Source organism: Ostrea edulis, chromosome 1, assembly GCF_947568905.1.
Source record: "Ostrea edulis chromosome 1, xbOstEdul1.1, whole genome shotgun sequence".
NCBI lineage: Eukaryota > Metazoa > Mollusca > Bivalvia > Ostreida > Ostreidae > Ostrea > Ostrea edulis.
In genome coordinates, this window is record NC_079164.1 from 1878438 (window position 1) to 1898289 (window position 19852).

The window sequence follows — 19852 nt, forward strand, 5'->3', positions numbered from 1 at the left end:
TTCTAATCATCGGTGGTCTTATCTGTGTAAAGCTGTGTATTTTTGTTACAACAGTACCGTGCCATAAGTTTAATAGAAATAAAAATATAATATACATCTTAGTAATTCGTTGTTTTACGCTCTTTCAGCCTTACAATTATACAGCATCGTCGGAACCCCCGGTCGGTCGCACTCCGTTTGCCTCCCGTGGGACAAAGCTCTGATATTTTCGCTGGAAAGTGTGTATCTGCTTCTATATGCGATTGATGGCTTTACCATTCCTTATTGCGATATTCAACAAATGAAAAAGCCCCTTTTTCAGTGTTCGGGAGCACAGAAAAACATGCTTTCGAAGCGAAGATTTTGACTACGTTTAAGTTGGACAAGTTACAAAGCTTTCAGCGAGATGCTTTATCTGCATTATTAAAGCAGAGGGTGTATTTTTGTCTAAATAGACAGGGGAGGAAAAATCCTGTGTTACCAAGCGTTTACTACTGCGTACGAGTCTATCTACAGGTGTACATATTCAGCACTCGTAGTCTCGCCACTTTTATCTTGTCTATCATACGGGAGCAACGTGGTTTTTTTTTAACAGAGTTGTTATTTCATCGGTTGATATAAGTATGTTAAACTTACTTAAGTATTAAGTTACTGCCATAATTTGTTCCAGTTGTGTTGTCGACATAATTTGAACCAGTAATTATGATCTCTTTCCATACCTCTCTCGTGTAAACACAATTGATGTTCTCACCTAAGATAATTACAATATGACATGTGAACGGGATTGTAAGACCATATTGTAATTTTGATTTGCATCTTATCTTTAAATAGTATTATGCATGACTGATTTTAATAACGTACTATGAAGCAGTGATGATAATAAACATACCAGTGGCGGATCCAGGATTTCTAAAGGGGGGGGGGGGGGGGGCACATGTGAAAGTGAAGTATTAACCAACATAATCAGCCATTTTGGGTGTCAATTCTGGAGTTTTCATCTATATATATCTTTGATAGTAGCACACAATAAAACACGCACACACTTTCAAAGGGTGCCGCCAGTACTGCTGACACTTGGAGATCCGGGAATACTTACGGTGATTCCCATTGGTCCTCGATAGGTCACGTAAGGTCCTACGTTTTAGTGAGTTATGCGAAAATATCGGCGTTGTGTCCCACGGGAGGTAAACAGAGTGCTACCAACCGTGGATTTCCGACGATGATTAGACAGTTGCGTTCGAGTTCATGCATCATGTTGGGATTCCCCTGACGTGCGTGGGGCTATTTGATTATAGACGCCTAATAGAAAATAATATATGCGTCACACCTCGGGTCTTTCACACACACACACACACACACACACACACACACACACACACACACACACCGTGTTTCGGTGAAAGGCCCGAGGTGTTCCGGATGATTTATGCGTACCACATTATATTTACTTTATAAATAATCTTCTCACTGTTTTCTTTCACATGCAAATGTTTTCAAGCATGTAATTAAGAGAAATTTGTTAACTTTAAACATTAATTAATCTGCTTGAAATTAATTATGCACAAAATTAATGCATGAACATCGGATCATACAGCTTTAATTCAAATTTTACAACATGACAGCTATTAATCAGTATAAGTCCTGTGAGAATCTGGGTTAGAATAGGTCCTCAGTACCCCTTGCTTGTCGTAAGAGGCGACTAAATGGGGGCGGTCCTTCGGATGAGACCGCAAATAACTGAGATCCCGTGTCACAGCAGGTGTGGCACGATAAAGATCCCTTCCTGCTTTAAGGCCGTAAGCGTCGAGCATAGGCCTAAATTGTACAGCCCTTCACCGGCAATGGTGAGCATCTCAATATGAGTGAAAAATTCTCGAGCGGAACGTTAAACAATATGCAATCAATCCATCGATCTTGTAATGTAAGATCAGACCAAACTCAGTATTTACAACATGAAAAAACTTTTTGTATCAATCATTAACCAGTATTTACATTATGACCAGTGAAAACGATTTGTTGAATAATTGTCAGGCGAAAATGCGTAATAAAACAAATAATCTCTTCTTTCAATGCGAAATACGTAACCTTTTTATTTTAAGATTACATGTACTAAAGTGCAAGCTATTGTAATTTCAAAACGTGTATTTGATTATTTTTTAATATACAAACATCAACAGCAGATTCGCCTCCCATACAATCGATTAGAACGTAAATGATTCGGTTACTAATTTCAACAAAATTTTGCTACAGTGTCTGACAAAAGATCGCACTGATAGGAAGGTTGAAGAAGAAGCCAACGTTTCCTCGCGTCAATACCAAGGAGACCTCTCAAGTAATGAGAGGAAGAAAGGAACGATCGATTTATCTTGTGTGCGCCCTGATTAATTGTTAATAGATTTTAAATATCAAACACACTCTAAAGGGCTGCAAGTTTATATAAGCTGACGAGAAGATAGGCTGCAGTTATCATAGGTATGAACTTCCCGACGAATGACGGTTTCCAGACCGTGCTTCGTGTCGATAATGCATGCAGGAATTATCATCAGAGAGTCTTCATATCGTGAATGGTTTTTTTTGTTTGTTTTTTTTTACGTATTTCAAACCAATTGTTTGGCCGTTCTTTTCATACTAGTTTTGACAAAAGATTGATTATCTTTTAATCAGTTAGAAAAAAGAACCCCAAAACGTATTCTATTCAATCAATTGCACTGAGGAGAGAGATTGAACCTCAAAGCAAACAGAGTTCTTAAGAAACGTCTATTGGGGAATAGGAAACCTCTAGTTAGTATAGAATCCATACTGTCTTCGCGATTCCTACCAATTGTTAGGACATTCTTTACAGAATAATTTTGATTACGGATTACTCCGATTACCATTATCAAAATATAGGGATCACGGCGGGTGTGACCGGTCAATAGGGGGGAGGGGGTGCTCATATGTCCAGGGGTTCAAGTTTTCCCCTCCCTCAATTCTTTTTATTCTCTATGGAAATGCTTGGATTGATCACTGTTATCTTCACCTTTTCGTTTACACACAATGATCTACCACCATTACGGAGTTGTAAGATACGCAGGACCCAGCCGTACTAACGTTAGGTTTAACTGATGGGTAGCTTCTAGTCAATGCTTTACATTAGCAATCTTTTTGCCTTTGGTTTCTCTACGAATTGTAATGATAGGCACTTCCTAATGAACGCGCTACTGTTGTAAACATATGGATAGAAATAAATATAGTTCGTCTATTTTAACCAATGGGAATTCCAACAGGAATGGATATAAGAAATAAACTTCATTTTTAAAAATGCATGAGGTATGAACTGCAACGCTTTTCGACGGTAGACGCTGACAGGCTTAAATGAAGTAGGGGGGGCGTGACGCTGACAGGCTTAAATGAAGTAGGGGGGCGTGACGCTGACAGGCTTAAATGAAGTAGGGGGGCGTGACGCTGACAGGCTTAAATGACGTAGGGGGCGTGATGCTGACAGGCCTAAATGAAGTAGGGGGGCGTGACGCTGACAGGCTTAAATGAAGTAGGGGGGCGTGACGCTGACAGGCTTAAATGAAGTAGGGGGCGTGACGCTGACAGGCTTAAATGAAGTAGGGGGCGTGACGCTGACAGGCTTAAATGAAGTAGGGGGCGTGACGCTGACAGGCTTAAATGAAGTAGGGGGCGTGACGCTGACAGGCTTAAATGAAGTAGGGGGGCGTGAGGCTGACAGGCTTAAATGAAGTAGGGGGGCGTGACTGTCTCAGTTCATACCCTCATGTATTTTCCAAACTGACATTTAATCCTGAAAGACATGGATGAGTGAATAGCAAGTTTACTGTTAGTTAGATATAACTAACCTCCTTAGAACTGGATCTAGCCGTGTGATACAGTTATCACCAGTCCGACGTAGAACAAACCGCGCCATTTTATAAATGAAATATCTACTATTGAAACATTTATGTTTTGCTCTGCATTTCACTTTACTTGTTACAATTTAATAAGGATTAGAATTCCTGATAAAGAACCAGAAGTTCTGCCTTTAATTTCTACATTACAACACACAACGCTGAAATTATCGTTTGGATGAAAATTGAAATAATGGATCCTACTATATAAAGCGCATACTGCAAATGGACTAAATATTAAAAAAAACAACCAAAAAAAAAAACAGTCAGCTTTAAATTACTTCTAGACATCTTCTATTCAATCCGGGAAATGTGTAGATCGAGGAAAGAGACTCTGCAATTGTTGTTAATTCGTGCAAATAATTGTATATGTGTCAAAATAGTGTTATCAAATGCTGAAAATGAATTTTTTTTAAAAAAACACCCGGAAAAGCAACATCTAACGAAAACATGATTAAAGAACCCGACATGGAAAATACAATCCGGTTTAGAGTGAACATCAAACTCGCTTTATACCATTTATTTAATTAATCATACGAAAACCCTGTTCATTTAATCATAACCACACCAACTAACATTGACTGGATATACATGGACATTTTATATTTACTGTACACAACTTTTACACAATATTTCCTTACCAGTACACCCTGGGGAGATTCAATGCTGGCGTCTTGCCTTGTGAAGGGCGAGTCTGAGAGTGCTTGGGTGGAAATCGGGCAGCGGGGAATTGTTACCAGATCCGTGACTTTCGATTGGTCAGTGTCGCATTCATACGTCACACACATATACGTCACAGTATTACGTATTCCCCTCCTACATTAGAGTGACTACTGACATTTCACATACCATAATTATACTTGTATAGCAGAAAGAACATGTGCTCAATATAAATATGGATAATATTGGTTATGAATAATTGGTTATCATATTTCTTACACGAGTTATTGATTGTCACTGTTTGTTATTTTCACCTTTTCATACACAAGAAAATAGGAATATTCAAAATCCATATAATTCAACTCAATGACATTTCAAAATCAGTGAAAATTCAAAGTCAAATCAAATCATATCCACATCAAAATGGAAATGTATTTCAAAATTTGTTAGATATTTAAAACAAATTGGAAACACGTATGAAAAAAGGTATCTAGCACTAAATCAAGACAGAAGTACAAAAAGAAACCGCAATGCGAAATGTGAACTACAATTCACAGGTTAAAATATCAAGCTTTAGTATTCCAGAAAGAGATAGATTAATGAGAAACAACGAATCCAACACAAGGCAAGGGATGCCTTTAAAGGACAACGTTTTTAATCCAACCTTAATGGCTCTAAATGAAACATTAAAACTTTCATTAGCATCTAGATCTTTCGCTTAGAGATTGGTGATAGGATGACGGGCTCAAATACACTGTAGTGTGGCATTGAACCAATTACACTTTCGTAGTTTAATATAAGATTTAACCTGGATGAAAATTCCTAAAATTATGCTCATCCGATATAAATCGGGATCAATCTACGTACTCTACGTCCATTTAAGCCGATGGTCGGATTGTCTGCCATATTGAAAAATTTGGTGAAAAGGTGAAAATAACGAACAGTAATCAATCTCATAACTCCTATAAGGAATACAAAATTAAGAGTTGGGCAAACAAGGATCCTTGGTCATACCTGAGGTGAGATCAGGTGCCGAGGAGGAGTAAACATCCTCTGTCGACTGGTCACATCCACCGTGAGCCCTATATCTTGATAAGGAAAAACGGAGTAATCCGTAGTAAAAATCAGTATGCCAAGAACGGCCTAACAATTGATATGAAACACGTTAGAGAGCATTTAACCCAATGGCAGGTTGTATTTGCAAATAAGAACATTATAAAGACCATATAATTTGCGAAATGTTCACTTCAAACTAGACTGTTGAAAACCCTGTAACATCAACTTATCTATCAGTAGCGTGACACGATTTAAAAATTGATTATAAGCAGAACATGTTCTCGCGTATCAAATCATTTGAGAGACATAAACACCATATGCAGATGATAATGGAATATTGCTATATATCTACATCTCTGCTATCTATGAATGGAAAACAGGATGTGTTCATGAAACTCTACGCCTACGGTGGCAACAGAGAACGAAGGTCAACAACTTTAGTACCAAAAGTAAGATCTTTTCACAAAGTACGTATAATATTAGAGCTCTATCACTAACCACTCAATAATTATGATCAATGTTAAAAATTTTCTTGAAGTTGAAATTTGAGTCAAATGAAATGCTTGTCATAAGAAATCTAAAGTACAAAATACCAAAATCCTACATTCAATAATTTGGGGGATTATGTAGGTCAAACTCAAAGGTACTTTGGTACCAAGAAAAGGTCATGTCACAAGAAAGCATACATGAAATGTGAGAACCCTTTCATTAACTAGTCAAAATATATGATTAAGGTTAAAGTTTATTATATACAGACACATAGACAGGGGGAAAACAATATGCCCCCGAATTTAATTGAGGGGGCACAGAAAAGATGTGGACATACAAGGGAAATGCCTCAGAGTGAGACCTGCAATGTATTTGGAAGAAGATGCGGAAGAATAAATGTTGATAAGCCAAAACTTACGGATATTAGGGGTTTTTCTCTTTAAAATTTCTATCCATAAAATATTTTCTGATTAATTCTGAAAAAAAAATCAGTAATTTGTTTTTAAAAATCTAGAATTAGTTGAATTTAAAGAATATTATTGATTTCTGGTCATTACCCATGTCAATCGACAAACAACAGGCCCAATGCCCCCTACGTGAATGTTTGTATGGCTATCAATTGAAATTTTTATATAAGTTGTAGAGGCTAGGATTGGTCAAGTGAAACGGTTTAATTAAAACATGTACATGTGTACACAGAACTTGTTAACAACATGCTATTATCAGATGTTCGTAATTATGTATTTGAAAGCAAACTTAGACTTCACCTGCAGCTGGTGCCATCTCTGTGATAAATGTTTAAATCGAGGCCACTGACGAACATGTTGATGTTACTTAAGAAATGAAACTTACAATTCTTTATTTGATGCATGTATCAAAAGAAAACTTGGACGGACAACTTCATCAATGTTAGTCATTTATTTTTATTTTTAGTGGAAAAAAGTATGGCTTCTTTTATCGTTTACATTCTTCTAAACCAGAAACTATGCCATACCGTAAATTTGAAAATCGGAGGGGGGGGGGGGGGGGGCAATCAGTGTCATCATGTTGAATAATGTAACACCCTTCTCTGTTAAAACTATCAGTATCATCTTGTTAAACTATGTAACACCTTTCTCTGTTAGAACTATCTGTATCTTGTTAAACTATGTAACACCTTTCTCTGTTAGAACTATCAATATCATCATGTAAAACTTATACGTTACCAATTTTGATGCACCAGATGCGCATTTCGACAAATAATGTCTCTTCAGTGATGCTCAACCGAAATGTTTGAAATCCGAAATAACAATGAAGTTTTAGAGTTATTATAGCCAAAAACAGCGTGCCAAAAAAAGTGGAGTCAAATTCGTCTAAGGATAAGAGCTATGCATGAGGGAGATAATCCTTAATTTTGAAATGAATTTCTAAATTTTATAACAGCAATTAAATATACATCCGTATTTTCAAGCTAGTGACAAAGTACTTAGCTACTGGGCTGTAGCCACCCTCGGGGACTAACAGTCCACCAGCAGAGACCTCGACCCAGGGGTCATAATGTAAAACTTATACGGTACCAATTATGATGCACCAGATGCGCATTTCGACAAATAATGTGTCTTCAGTGATGCTCAACCGAAATGTTTGAAATCCGAAATAACAATGAAGTTTTAGAGCTATTATAGCCAAAAAACAGCGTGCAAAAAAGTGGAGTCAAATTCGTCTAAGGATAAGAGCTATGCATGAGGGAGATGTTAAACTATGTAACACGTTTCTCTGTTAGAACTATCAGTATCATCATGTTAAACTATGTAACACCTTTCTCTGTTAGAACTGTCAGTATCATGTTAAACTATGTAACACCTTAATTTCTCTGTTAGAACTATCAGTATCATCATGTTAAACTATGTAACATCTTTCTCTGTTAGAACTATCTGTATCTTGTTAAACTATGTAACACCTTTCTCTGTTAGAACTATCAGTATCATCATGTTAAACTATGTAACATCTTTCTCTGTTAGAACTATCAGTGTCATCTTGTTAAACTATGTAACACATTTCTCTGTTAGAACTATCAGTATCATCATGTTAAACTATGTAACACCTTTCTCTGTTAGAACTATCAGTATCATGTTAAACTATGTAACATCTTTCTCTGTTAGAACTATCAGTGTCATCTTGTTAAACTATGTAACACCTTTCTCTGTTAGAACTATCAGTATCATCATGTTAAACTATGTAACACCTTTCTCTGTTAGAACTATCAGTATCATGTTAAACTATGTAACACCTTTCTCTGTTAGAACTATCAGTATCATCATGTTAAACTATGTAACATCTTTCTCTGTTAGAACTATCAGTGTCATCTTGTTAAACTATGTAACACATTTCTCTGTTAGAACTATCAGTATCATCATGTTAAACTATGTAACACCTTTCTCTGTTAGAACTATCAGTGTCATCATGTTAAACTATGTAACACCTTTCTCTGTTAGAACTATCTGTATCTTGTTAAACTATGTAACACCTTTCTCTGTTAGAACTATCAGTATCATCATGTTAAACTATGTAACATCTTTCTCTGTTAGAACTATCAGAATCTTGTTAAACTATGTAACACCTTTCTCTGTTAGAACTATCAATATCACCATGTTAAACTATATAACACCTTTTTCTGTTAGAACTATCAGTATCATCATGTTAAACTATGTAACATCTTTCTCTGTTAGAACTATCAGTATCATCATGTTAAACTATGTAACACCTTTCTATGTTAGAACTATCAGTGTCATCATGTTAAACTATGTAACACCTTTCTCTGTTAGAACTATCAGTGTCATCATGTTAAACTATGTAACATCTTTCTCTGTTAGAACTATCAGTATCATCATGTTAAACTATGTAACACCTTTCTATGTTAGAACTATCAGTGTCATCATGTTAAACTATGTAACACCTTTCTCTGTTAGAACTATCAGTATCATGTTAAACTATGTAACATCTTTCTCTGTTAGAACTATCAGTGTCATCTTGTTAAACTATGTAACACCTTTCTCTGTTAGAACTATCAGTATCATCATCTTAAACTATGTAACACCTTTCTCTGTTAGAACTATCAGTATCATCATGTTAAACTATGTAACACCTTTCTCTGTTAGAACTATCAGTATCATCATGTTAAACTATGTAACACCTTTCTCTGTTAGAACTATCTGTATCTTGTTAAACTATATAACATCTTTCTCTGTTAGAACTATCAGTATCATCATGCTAAACTATGTAACACCTTTCTCTCTGTTAGAACTATCAGTATCATGTTAAACTATGTAACACATTTCTCTGTTAGAACTATCAGTATCATGTTAAACTATGTAACACCTTTCTCTGTTAGAACTATCAGTATCATCATGTTAAACTATCTAACACCTTTCTCTGTTAGAACTATCAGTATCATTTTAAACTATGTAACACCTTTCTCTGTTAGAACTATCTGTATCATCATGTTAAACTATGTAACACCTTTCTCTGTTAGAACTATCAATATCATCATGTTAAACTATGTAACATCTTTCTCTGTTAGAACTATCAATATCATCATGTTAAACTATGTAACATCTTTCTCTGTTAGAACTATCTGTATCTTGTTAAACTATGTAACACCTTTCTCTGTTAGAACTATCAGTATCTTGTTAAACTATCTAACATCTTTCTCTGTTAGAACTATCTGTATCTTGTTAAACTATGTAACACCTTTCTCTGTTAGAACTATCAGTATCATGTTAAACTATGTAACACCTTTCTCTGTTAGAACTATCAGTATCATGTTAAACTATGTAACACCTTTCTCTGTTAGAACTATCAGTATCATCATGTTAAACTATGTAACACCTTTCTCTGTTAGAACTATCAATATCATCATGTTAAACTATGTAACACCTTTCTCTGTTAGAACTATCAGTATCATCATGTTAAACTATGCAACACCTTTCTCTGTTAGAACTATCAATATCATCATGTTAAACTATGTAACATCTTTCTCTGTTAGAACTATCTGTATCTTGTTAAACTATGTAACACTTTTCTCTGTTAGAACTATCAGTATCATCACGTTAAACTATGTAACACCTTTCTCTGTTAGAACTATCAGTGTCATCATGTTAAACTATGTAACACCTTTCTCTGTTAGAACTATCAGTATCATCATGTTAAACTATGTAACACCTTTTTCTGTTAGAACTATCAGTGTCATCATGTTAAACTATGTAACACCTTTCTCTGTTAGAACTATCAGTGTCATCATGTTAAACTATATAACACCTTTCTCTGTTAGAACTATCAGTATCATGTTAAACTATGTAACACCTTTCTCTGTTAGAACTATCAGTATCATGTTAAACTATATAACACCTTTCTCTGTTAGAACTATCTGTATCTTGTTAAACTATATAACACCTTTTTCTGTTAGAACTATCAGTATAATCATGTTAAACTATGTAACACCTTTCTCGGTTCTATCAATATCATCATGTTAAACTAATTTACACGTTTCTCTGTTAGAACTATCAGTATCTTGTTAAACTATGTAACACCTTTCTCTGTTAGAACTATCAGTATCATCATGTTAAACTATGTAACACGTTTCTCTGTTAGAACTATCAGTATCATCATGTTAAACTATGTAACACCTTTCTCTGTTAGAACTATCTGTATCTTGTTAAACTATGTAACACCTTTCTCTGTTAGAACTATCAGTATAATCATGTTAAACTATGTAACACGTTTCTCTGTTAGAACTATCAGTATCATCATGTTAAACTAATTTACACGTTTCTCTGTTAGAACTATCAGTATCTTGTTAAACTATGTAACACCTTTCTCTGTTAGAACTATCAGTGTCATCATGTTAAACTATGTAACACCTTTCTCTGTTAGAACTATCAGTATCATCATGTTAAACTATGTAACACGTTTCTCTGTTAGAACTATCAGTATCATCATGTTAAACTATGTAACACCTTTCTCTGTTAGAACTATCAGTATCTTGTTAAACTATGTAACACCTTTCTCTGTTAGAACTATCAGTATAATCATGTTAAACTATGTAACATCTTTCTCTGTTAGAACTATCAGTATCATCATGTTAAACTATGTAACATCTTTCTCTGTTAGAACTATCAGTATCATGTTAAACTATGTAACACCTTTCTATGTTAGAACTATCAGTGTCATCATGTTAAACTATGTAACACGTTTCTCTGTTAGAACTATCAGTATCATCATGTTAAACTAATTTACACGTTTCTCTGTTAGAACTATCAGTATCTTGTTAAACTATGTAACACCTTTCTCTGTTAGAACTATCAGTATCATCATGTTAAACTATGTAACATCTTTCTCTGTTAGAACTATCTGTATCTTGTTAAACTATGTAACACCTTTCTCTGTTAGAACTATCAGTATAATCATGTTAAACTATGTAACACGTTTCTCTGTTAGAACTATCAGTATCATCATGTTAAACTAATTTACACGTTTCTCTGTTAGAACTATCAGTATCTTGTTAAACTATGTAACACCTTTCTCTGTTAGAACTATCAGTGTCATCATGTTAAACTATGTAACACCTTTCTCTGTTAGAACTATCAGTATCATCATGTTAAACTATGTAACACGTTTCTCTGTTAGAACTATCAGTATCATCATGTTAAACTATGTAACACCTTTCTCTGTTAGAACTATCAGTATCTTGTTAAACTATGTAACACCTTTCTCTGTTAGAACTATCAGTATAATCATGTTAAACTATGTAACATCTTTCTCTGTTAGAACTATCAGTATCATCATGTTAAACTATGTAACATCTTTCTCTGTTAGAACTATCAGTATCATGTTAAACTATGTAACACCTTTCTATGTTAGAACTATCAGTGTCATCATGTTAAACTATGTAACACGTTTCTCTGTTAGAACTATCAGTATCATCATGTTAAACTAATTTACACGTTTCTCTGTTAGAACTATCAGTATCTTGTTAAACTATGTAACACCTTTCTCTGTTAGAACTATCAGTATCATCATGTTAAACTATGTAACATCTTTCTCTGTTAGAACTATCTGTATCTTGTTAAACTATGTAACACTTTTCTCTGTTAGAACTATCAGTATCATCATGTTAAACTATGTAACACCTTTCTCTGTTAGAACTATCAATATCATCATGTTAAACTATGTAACACCTTTCTCTGTTAGAACTATCAGTATCATGTTAAACTATGTAACACCTTTCTCTGTTAGAACTATCAGTATCATTTTAAACTATGTAACACCTTTCTATGTTAGAACTATCAGTATCATCATGTTAAACTATGTAACACCTTTCTCTGTTAGAACTATCAGTATCATCATGTTAAACTATGTAACATCTTTCTCTGTTAGAACTATCAGTATCATGTTAAACTATGTAACACCTTTCTATGTTAGAACTATCAGTATCATCATGTTAAACTATGTAACACCTTTCTCTGTTAGAACTATCAATATCATCATGTTAAACTATGTAACATCTTTCTCTGTTAGAACTATCAGTATCATCATGTTAAACTATGTAACATCTTTCTCTGTTAGAACTATAAGTATCATGTTAAACTATGTAACATCTTTCTCTGTTAGAACTATCAGTATCATGTTAAACTATGTAACACCTTTCTCTGTTAGAACAATCAGTATCATGTTAAACTATGTAACACCTTTCTCTGTTAGAACTATCAGTATCATCATGTTAAACTATGTAACATCTTTCTCTGTTAGAACTATCAATATCACCATGTTAAACTATGTAACATCTTTCTCTGTTAGAACTATCAGTATCATGTTAAACTATGTAACACCTTTCTCTCTGTTAGAACTATTTTGTATGAATATAGTTATAAGATCGACCACTGTTCCTTATCTTCACCTTTTCTCTATATAGATTTGGACGTATTATGTCCTGCTTTATCGATGCTTTTCCTAGTCTCCAAATTTTATATACAGATATGATATGGCAGTAAGGTAGGCACAAACTGTTAATCTACTGTCAGGTTTCAACAATACGAATGAAATCTACTTTAAAAAGTTATGTTTGCACTCGGTCTAGTAAATAGTCTAGTGTATTTCTGAAACATTCAATTCATAGCAAACCGTTTAATTTTCAAGATATTCGACATATATCATTCTTCTGAACCTGTTTACAGCAATACTCGACATTTATTATTCTGCTGAACCTATTTATAGTACTGTAAGACATCTATCCTTCTCCTGAGTCTGTTCACAGTAAAACTCGATAGTTATCCTTCTTCTGATCCTGTTTACAGTATTGCACGACATTCATCAAATGAATCTTCTGGACCTGTTTAGAGCAATGCACGATATTTATAATTCTTCGGAAACTGTTTACAGTAATATATGACATTTATCATTCTCCTGACCCTGTTTACAGCAGTATCCGACATCTATCAATCTTGAACCTGTTAATAGTAATACTCGATATTTATCATTCTCTTGAACCTGTTTACAGCAATCCCGACATTTATCATTCTTCTGAACCTGTTTACAGCAATCCCGACATTTATCATTCTTCTGAACCTGTTTACAGCAATCCCGACATTTATCATTCTTCTGAACCTGTTTACAGCAATCCCGACATTTATCACTCTTCTGAACCTGTTTACAGTAATGCATGCCATTTATCATTCTTCCGAACCTGTTTACAGTAATACTTGATATTCATCATTCTTGAACCTGTTAATAGTCATATTCGATATTCATCATTCTTCTGAACCTATTTACAGCAATATCCGAGTTCCCACACGTCCTGGTCTGTTTGGACGTGTGAATAACAAAACTAATATTTCTGGACAGCTAACTGACAGGTCATGTCAATACAAACCCTAAACATTCCCTACAGTTTCCGCGACATTGCAATTAGAACTAAATCTTCACAAAATCAAGAACCGAAAAGTCTCATCACGAAGAAAACGATGTAAAATTCCAAGATGCAATCAAAATAATCATCTATTGACATTTTTGTTTTGCAGTGGGATACAAAATTGTGATATCATCAGCGTGTTCATTCTGTGGGCTACAGCTAATGAAGGTTGCGATATTAAGTTTTCTGTCAGTATAGAACCTCGGGAGAATATTTAAATTATATGTACCTCCGTGATCGTTTTTTTTTTTTTTTTTTTTTTTTTTTGCTGTTGTACATGGGAATATGGTTATTTTTGTTTTGTTTTGTGACGTCTTTCTAGTACATATCCCGCACCTCTTTCAGAGCAGGCGATTTTGAGATAACGGTCATCAAACAGACCCGTGCACGGTTGATGATGATTAATTCGGACTTTGACATGTTCATGAAATGATTGGGTTTTTCTGTTAATCAAATATTCATAAAAGTTACATAAATGAAAGTGTGAAATTCGCTTATCACCGTTTAATTGTGTCTTTGATTGATAAATGAGTCTTTGATTGCCTTATTTTGCACTGTTTTATCACTGGGACTTCTCTATTTATAAAATGGTTATTGTGAAGCCAGCCACATGCCACTAGATTTCAGGTGATTATGACCAACAACATCAAGTTACACAGTGCACCAAGCTTATTCTCTCACAACATAATAAGTGTACCTGAAGTCAGAATTCTCTCACTTCATACTAAGTTTACCTGAGGTCAGAATTCTCTTACGTCATACTAAGTTTACCTGAGGTCTAAATTTTCCTGAAATCAGAATTCTCTCACATCACACCAAATTTACCTGAGGTCAGAATTCTCTCACATCACACTAAGTTTACCTGAGGTTCGAATTTTCTCACATCATAATAAGTTTGCCTGAGGTCAGAATTATCTCACATCACACCAAGTTTACCTGAGATTCGAATTTTCTCACGTCAAACTAAGTTTACCCGAGGTTAAAATTTCCTCACATCATGATAAGTTTACCTGAGGTTCGATTTTTCTCACATCATAATAAGTTTACCCGAGGTTCGAATTTTCTCACATCATAATACGTTTTCCTGAGGTTCGAATTTTCTCACATAAGTTTACCTGAGGTTCGAATTTTCTCCCATCATGATAAGTTTAAGTAGGCTTCGAATTCTCTCACGTCATACTAAGTTTACCTGAGGTCAGAATTCTTTCACGCCATACTAAGTTTACTTGAGCTTCAAATTCCCTCACATCATAATAAGTTTACGTGAGGTCGGCATTGTGTACAAAGCCTTAACAAAAGAAAAGTGTAATATAGTAAACGGATTACTCCGTTTAACATATGAAGATCTACAGGGTCCACGGCGGGTGTGACCGGTCAACAGGGAATTTACTCCTAGACATCGATCCCACCTCTGGTGTGTCCAGGGGTCCGTGTTTGCCCCACTCTTAATTTTGTATTCTTTATAGGAGTTGTGACATTGATCACTGGTCGTTATCTTCACTTTTTCTATAGGTTGATTTCCAATATCAATTAAAACAGTATGTATCATGTCTCTGACCCCATTACACACTTCCGGTGTTCTCATTAAGCACGGCTCTATCTGATGATTTCACTACAGAGACGGCGATAGCTCTACACGTGTCCAATAACAACTCTTCTCTACAGGTCTACTGGTTACCCAGGGTTCAGTTCAGAAAGACAACACATGAGGGTATGAACTGTGACGCCTCACGCCGGAATATTTCATGAAGCGCGTTAATAAAAACTACACAAGGTCATGAATTACCAAGCTTCACACCGGCAAACGTCACGAAGCGCGTCATGAATTACCAAGCTTCACACCGGCAAACGTCACGAAGCGCGTCATGAATTACCAAGCTTCACACCGGCAAACGTCACGAATCGCGTTAATATGAACCAAGAGCTACGTAAATCATTAAAGAATTGTAATCATAATTGTATATAAGTTAAGATATATTTGTATGAGTTCTGATTATGAATTTGAATTTAACATCATGTATATATCTGTGACTTTCAAGCGTTAGTTTCACTTCGTGTTCGAACATTGTAAACTTTATCGGAAAAAAAATGTAACATTAAGCATTATACATCAAAAGCGAATCACGGACAAGCTAATTAACCCAAAGTTGCATTTGATTAACGATAGGCTTGTAAATTGTAAATTATAGTTTACAAAACAAACAGTATAGTTAGTGATGTTATTCTGTAAAATTATCAATCTATACTAATCTACTAACAGGCTGTCCTATGTATTACAAACGTACGGCAATTGTATAAAAGTGAAAATTATCATTTACAGAATATGATGATTGGTTGAATTTTGGTCCCGCTCGAAGGAATATTTCACTCCTATGGAGACGTCACCACTGTCAGTGAATTAAGGGCTGCACAATTTAGGCCTATATGTTCGGCACTTATGGCATTTGAGCAAGGAGAGATCTTTGTCGTGCCACACCTGCTGTGACGTGAGACCTCGATTTTTGCGGTCTCATCCGAAGGACCGCCCCATTTAGTCGTCTCTTACGACAAGCAAGGGGTACTGGGGATCTATTCTAACCCGCATCCCCACGGGACATTATTGATATTGAAATAATAACAAAAATAAAACAACGATCAATAAACTTTACAACTCTTAGATATAGATCATGTGCAGGTGCCAATTAATTACAATTTAGAAATTGAAAACATAATGAATTATCAAAACAAATTTACAGTTATATATATACGCGAAAAGTATACGTAAATGGTTTTACGTTTGAGAAACGTAAGTTTAATGACTAAATCTCCGTTCTATATCGGGGTTGCAGTTTTAGTGTGAAATGATAGCGCAGGAATCTAAACCATTGTTGGCGATTCCAGTCCACAAGTATAATGAATATGTTACACAAGGGGGGGGGGGGCATCAATTATAAATTGCAGGACTCCTGTATACCCCCGGCGCCTTAGGGGCAGGGCAAAAACTGCCAAAAATTGACCAATTTTCGAGAACCTCCTTCTGTGTAAGAAAAATTAAATACATAGTGATGTAGAGCAGAAAGGTCTGTACCCAAATTGCAAATTTCATGATCCCCGGAGAAGGGGTTTTGACTCCAGAGCGGGGCCAAACTTGGTATACATAGTGTATATATGTGCAAAACATGTAAATGATATTCGTTTTAATGCTATTGATACTCAATTGAAACTGAATGGATATTTAGAAAGAATGGGTAGTCTTTTACCAAAATGGTAAATTTCATTATCTTAGGGTGTAAAGGTTTGGTTTCAGATCGAAGCCAAAATTATCATTGTGATTATTGCCTTTATGGTTTGAGGGACTTCTTGAAATTTGTTGATACAGTATAAAAACTAAATGCATACTTCGGAAAAGCAGAAAAGGATGTACAAAAAATGGTGAATTTCGCAACCCTAGGATTTTGACTCTAGGGTGGGTCCAAATCAATCATATCGTTTAATGTTAATACAAATGTCATAGTATGTAAAGCCTTTTAACAGTGTATGCACGTTTGAAGACATTGAAGTTTTTTAAAGAACACATCGTGTTGCATACAATTGTTGAATAGTAGAATTTAGCTTAGATATTCAGAACAGGGAATTGTTTTTAGAATATATTGCCTTCAGCACTAATGATACTTTTAACTAGTACTAAGGTGACCAATAAGGCCTGTGGGCCTCTTGTTTAATATGAAGTGAGGAAGCGCCATATAAATTATTTTTCACCAGAACTGTTTACACATGTATCATTAGACAAGTATTCCTAAATCCATCAGCCTACACCGGGTAGAGAACGATAGTCTCTCCATATATTAACTTTCTCCATATATTAACTTCCGCATAGAACTTCTCCATATATTAACTTCCTCATAGGACTTCGCCGTATATTAACTTCCGAATAGAACTTCTCCATATATAAACTTCCTCATAAGACTTCTCCATATATTAACTTCCTTATAGGACTTCTCCATATATTACATGTAACGGTAGTTCCACTAATGGGATTTCTCCATATATTAACCATATCAAATAAATCTAGACGCTGGGGTCCATATATCGCCATTAGCAACAAAGAGGTTCAAATATCACAGACGCTTATTTCATATACCTGGTAATCTATGCTATTTAATAACACAATAGGATAGCTTTCTAAGTCTTTGAAACAAGCGTCTGTGCAAAATGTGGATTATTTAAACCTTAAATATGAAATGAATTTAGATATTTTTTTTCTCCTCATACAGAATCACAAGGCTATTAACCTCAAACCTCATTTCCGGTATCTTAGGCAGTGTCGCATTCTTTCCAATAATTTGACTGTTCAGTTTAAAGATTACATACATACAAGGAAGATCAGAACATTGTTCCCGGTCGTAGGTGTCGACGGAAGTAGATGAAAAAGGTTCCACTAATGGACGACAGGAAACGGTTTCCTGACAGGCAGCTCTAAACTAGGCCAGGGTTGTTTTGTTAATGAATTCTCAGCCTTTAGGAATCACAGACATACTTTCATCAGCTGAATACGAATGCACGTGTAGTCATTAATTTTTTTTTTATATAGGAAGAGCTTCTAAGTGCTCGGACTACTAGTAAAATATGTACGCGCACTGAACAGTACCGCCATACTATCGAATGAACGGGTTTTGATTTTATTATTTTAGAAATTACCATTGATAAATAAATTCAGATACATAGATAAAGACTTGTATGTATTGTAGCTATCTAGACACGAACCGCAAAGGATTCTTTTTTTTCTTTTTTTTTTAAAGTAACTACTACTCTTTTGAGTGTTCGAAATATTTAGCATTTACATTACAAGGGTGATATTTAGCATTTACACTACAAGGATGGTATTTAGCATTTACACTACAAGGGTGATATTTAACATTTGCATTACAAGGGTGATATTTAGCATTTACACTACAAGGGTGATATTTAACATTTACACTACAAGGGTGATATTTAGCATTTACACTACAAGGGTGGTATTTAACATTTACACTACAAGGTTGGTATTTAACATTTACACTACAAGGGTGATATTTAACATTTACACTACAAGGGTGATACTTAGTATTTACACTACAAGGGTGGTATTTAACATTTACAAGGATGCTATTTAACATTTACACTACAAGGGTGATATTTAACATTTACAAAGGTGGTATTTGACATTTACAGTAAAAGGATGGTATTTAACATTTACACTACAAGGGTGATATTTAACATTTACACTACAAGGGTGATATTTAACATTTACACTACAAGGATGATATTTAACATTTACACTACAAGGGTGATATTTAACATTTACACTACAAGGGTGATATTTAGCATTACACTACAAAGGTGGTATTTAGCATTTACACTACAAAGGTGATATTTAGCATTTACACTACAAGAGTGGTATTTAACATTTACACCAAAACGGTGATATTTAACATTTACAAGCGTGATATTTAACATTTACACTGCAAGGGTGATATTTAACATTTACACTACAAGGTTGGTATGTAACATTTACACTACAAGGGTGATATTTAACATTTACACTACAAGGGTGATATTTAACATTTACACTACAAGTGTGTTATTTAACATTTACAAGGGTGATATTTAACATTTACACTAAAAGAGGGATATTTAACATTTACAAGGGTGATATTTAGCATTTACAAGGGGGATATTTAACATTTACACTACAAGGGTGATACTTAGCATTTACACTACAAAGGCGATATTTAGCAGTTACACTGCAAGGGTGATATTTAACATTTACACTACAATGGTGATATTTAACAATTACACTACAAGGATGATA

The 19852-nt window shown here is 34.8% G+C and overlaps 1 protein-coding gene across 1 annotated transcript in view; it reads right to left on the bottom strand.

The window, feature by feature from the left end:
- Positions 1-13787, bottom strand: part of LOC130048480 (myb-like protein F) — a 30005-nt gene extending 16218 nt beyond the window's left edge. The window contains exon 1 of the mRNA XM_056145301.1: positions 13523-13787. Coding sequence (XP_056001276.1) covers positions 13523-13787 — 265 coding nt within the window. The remainder of the gene's footprint in view (positions 1-13522) is intronic.
- Between the last annotated feature and the right edge of the window lie 6065 nt (positions 13788-19852).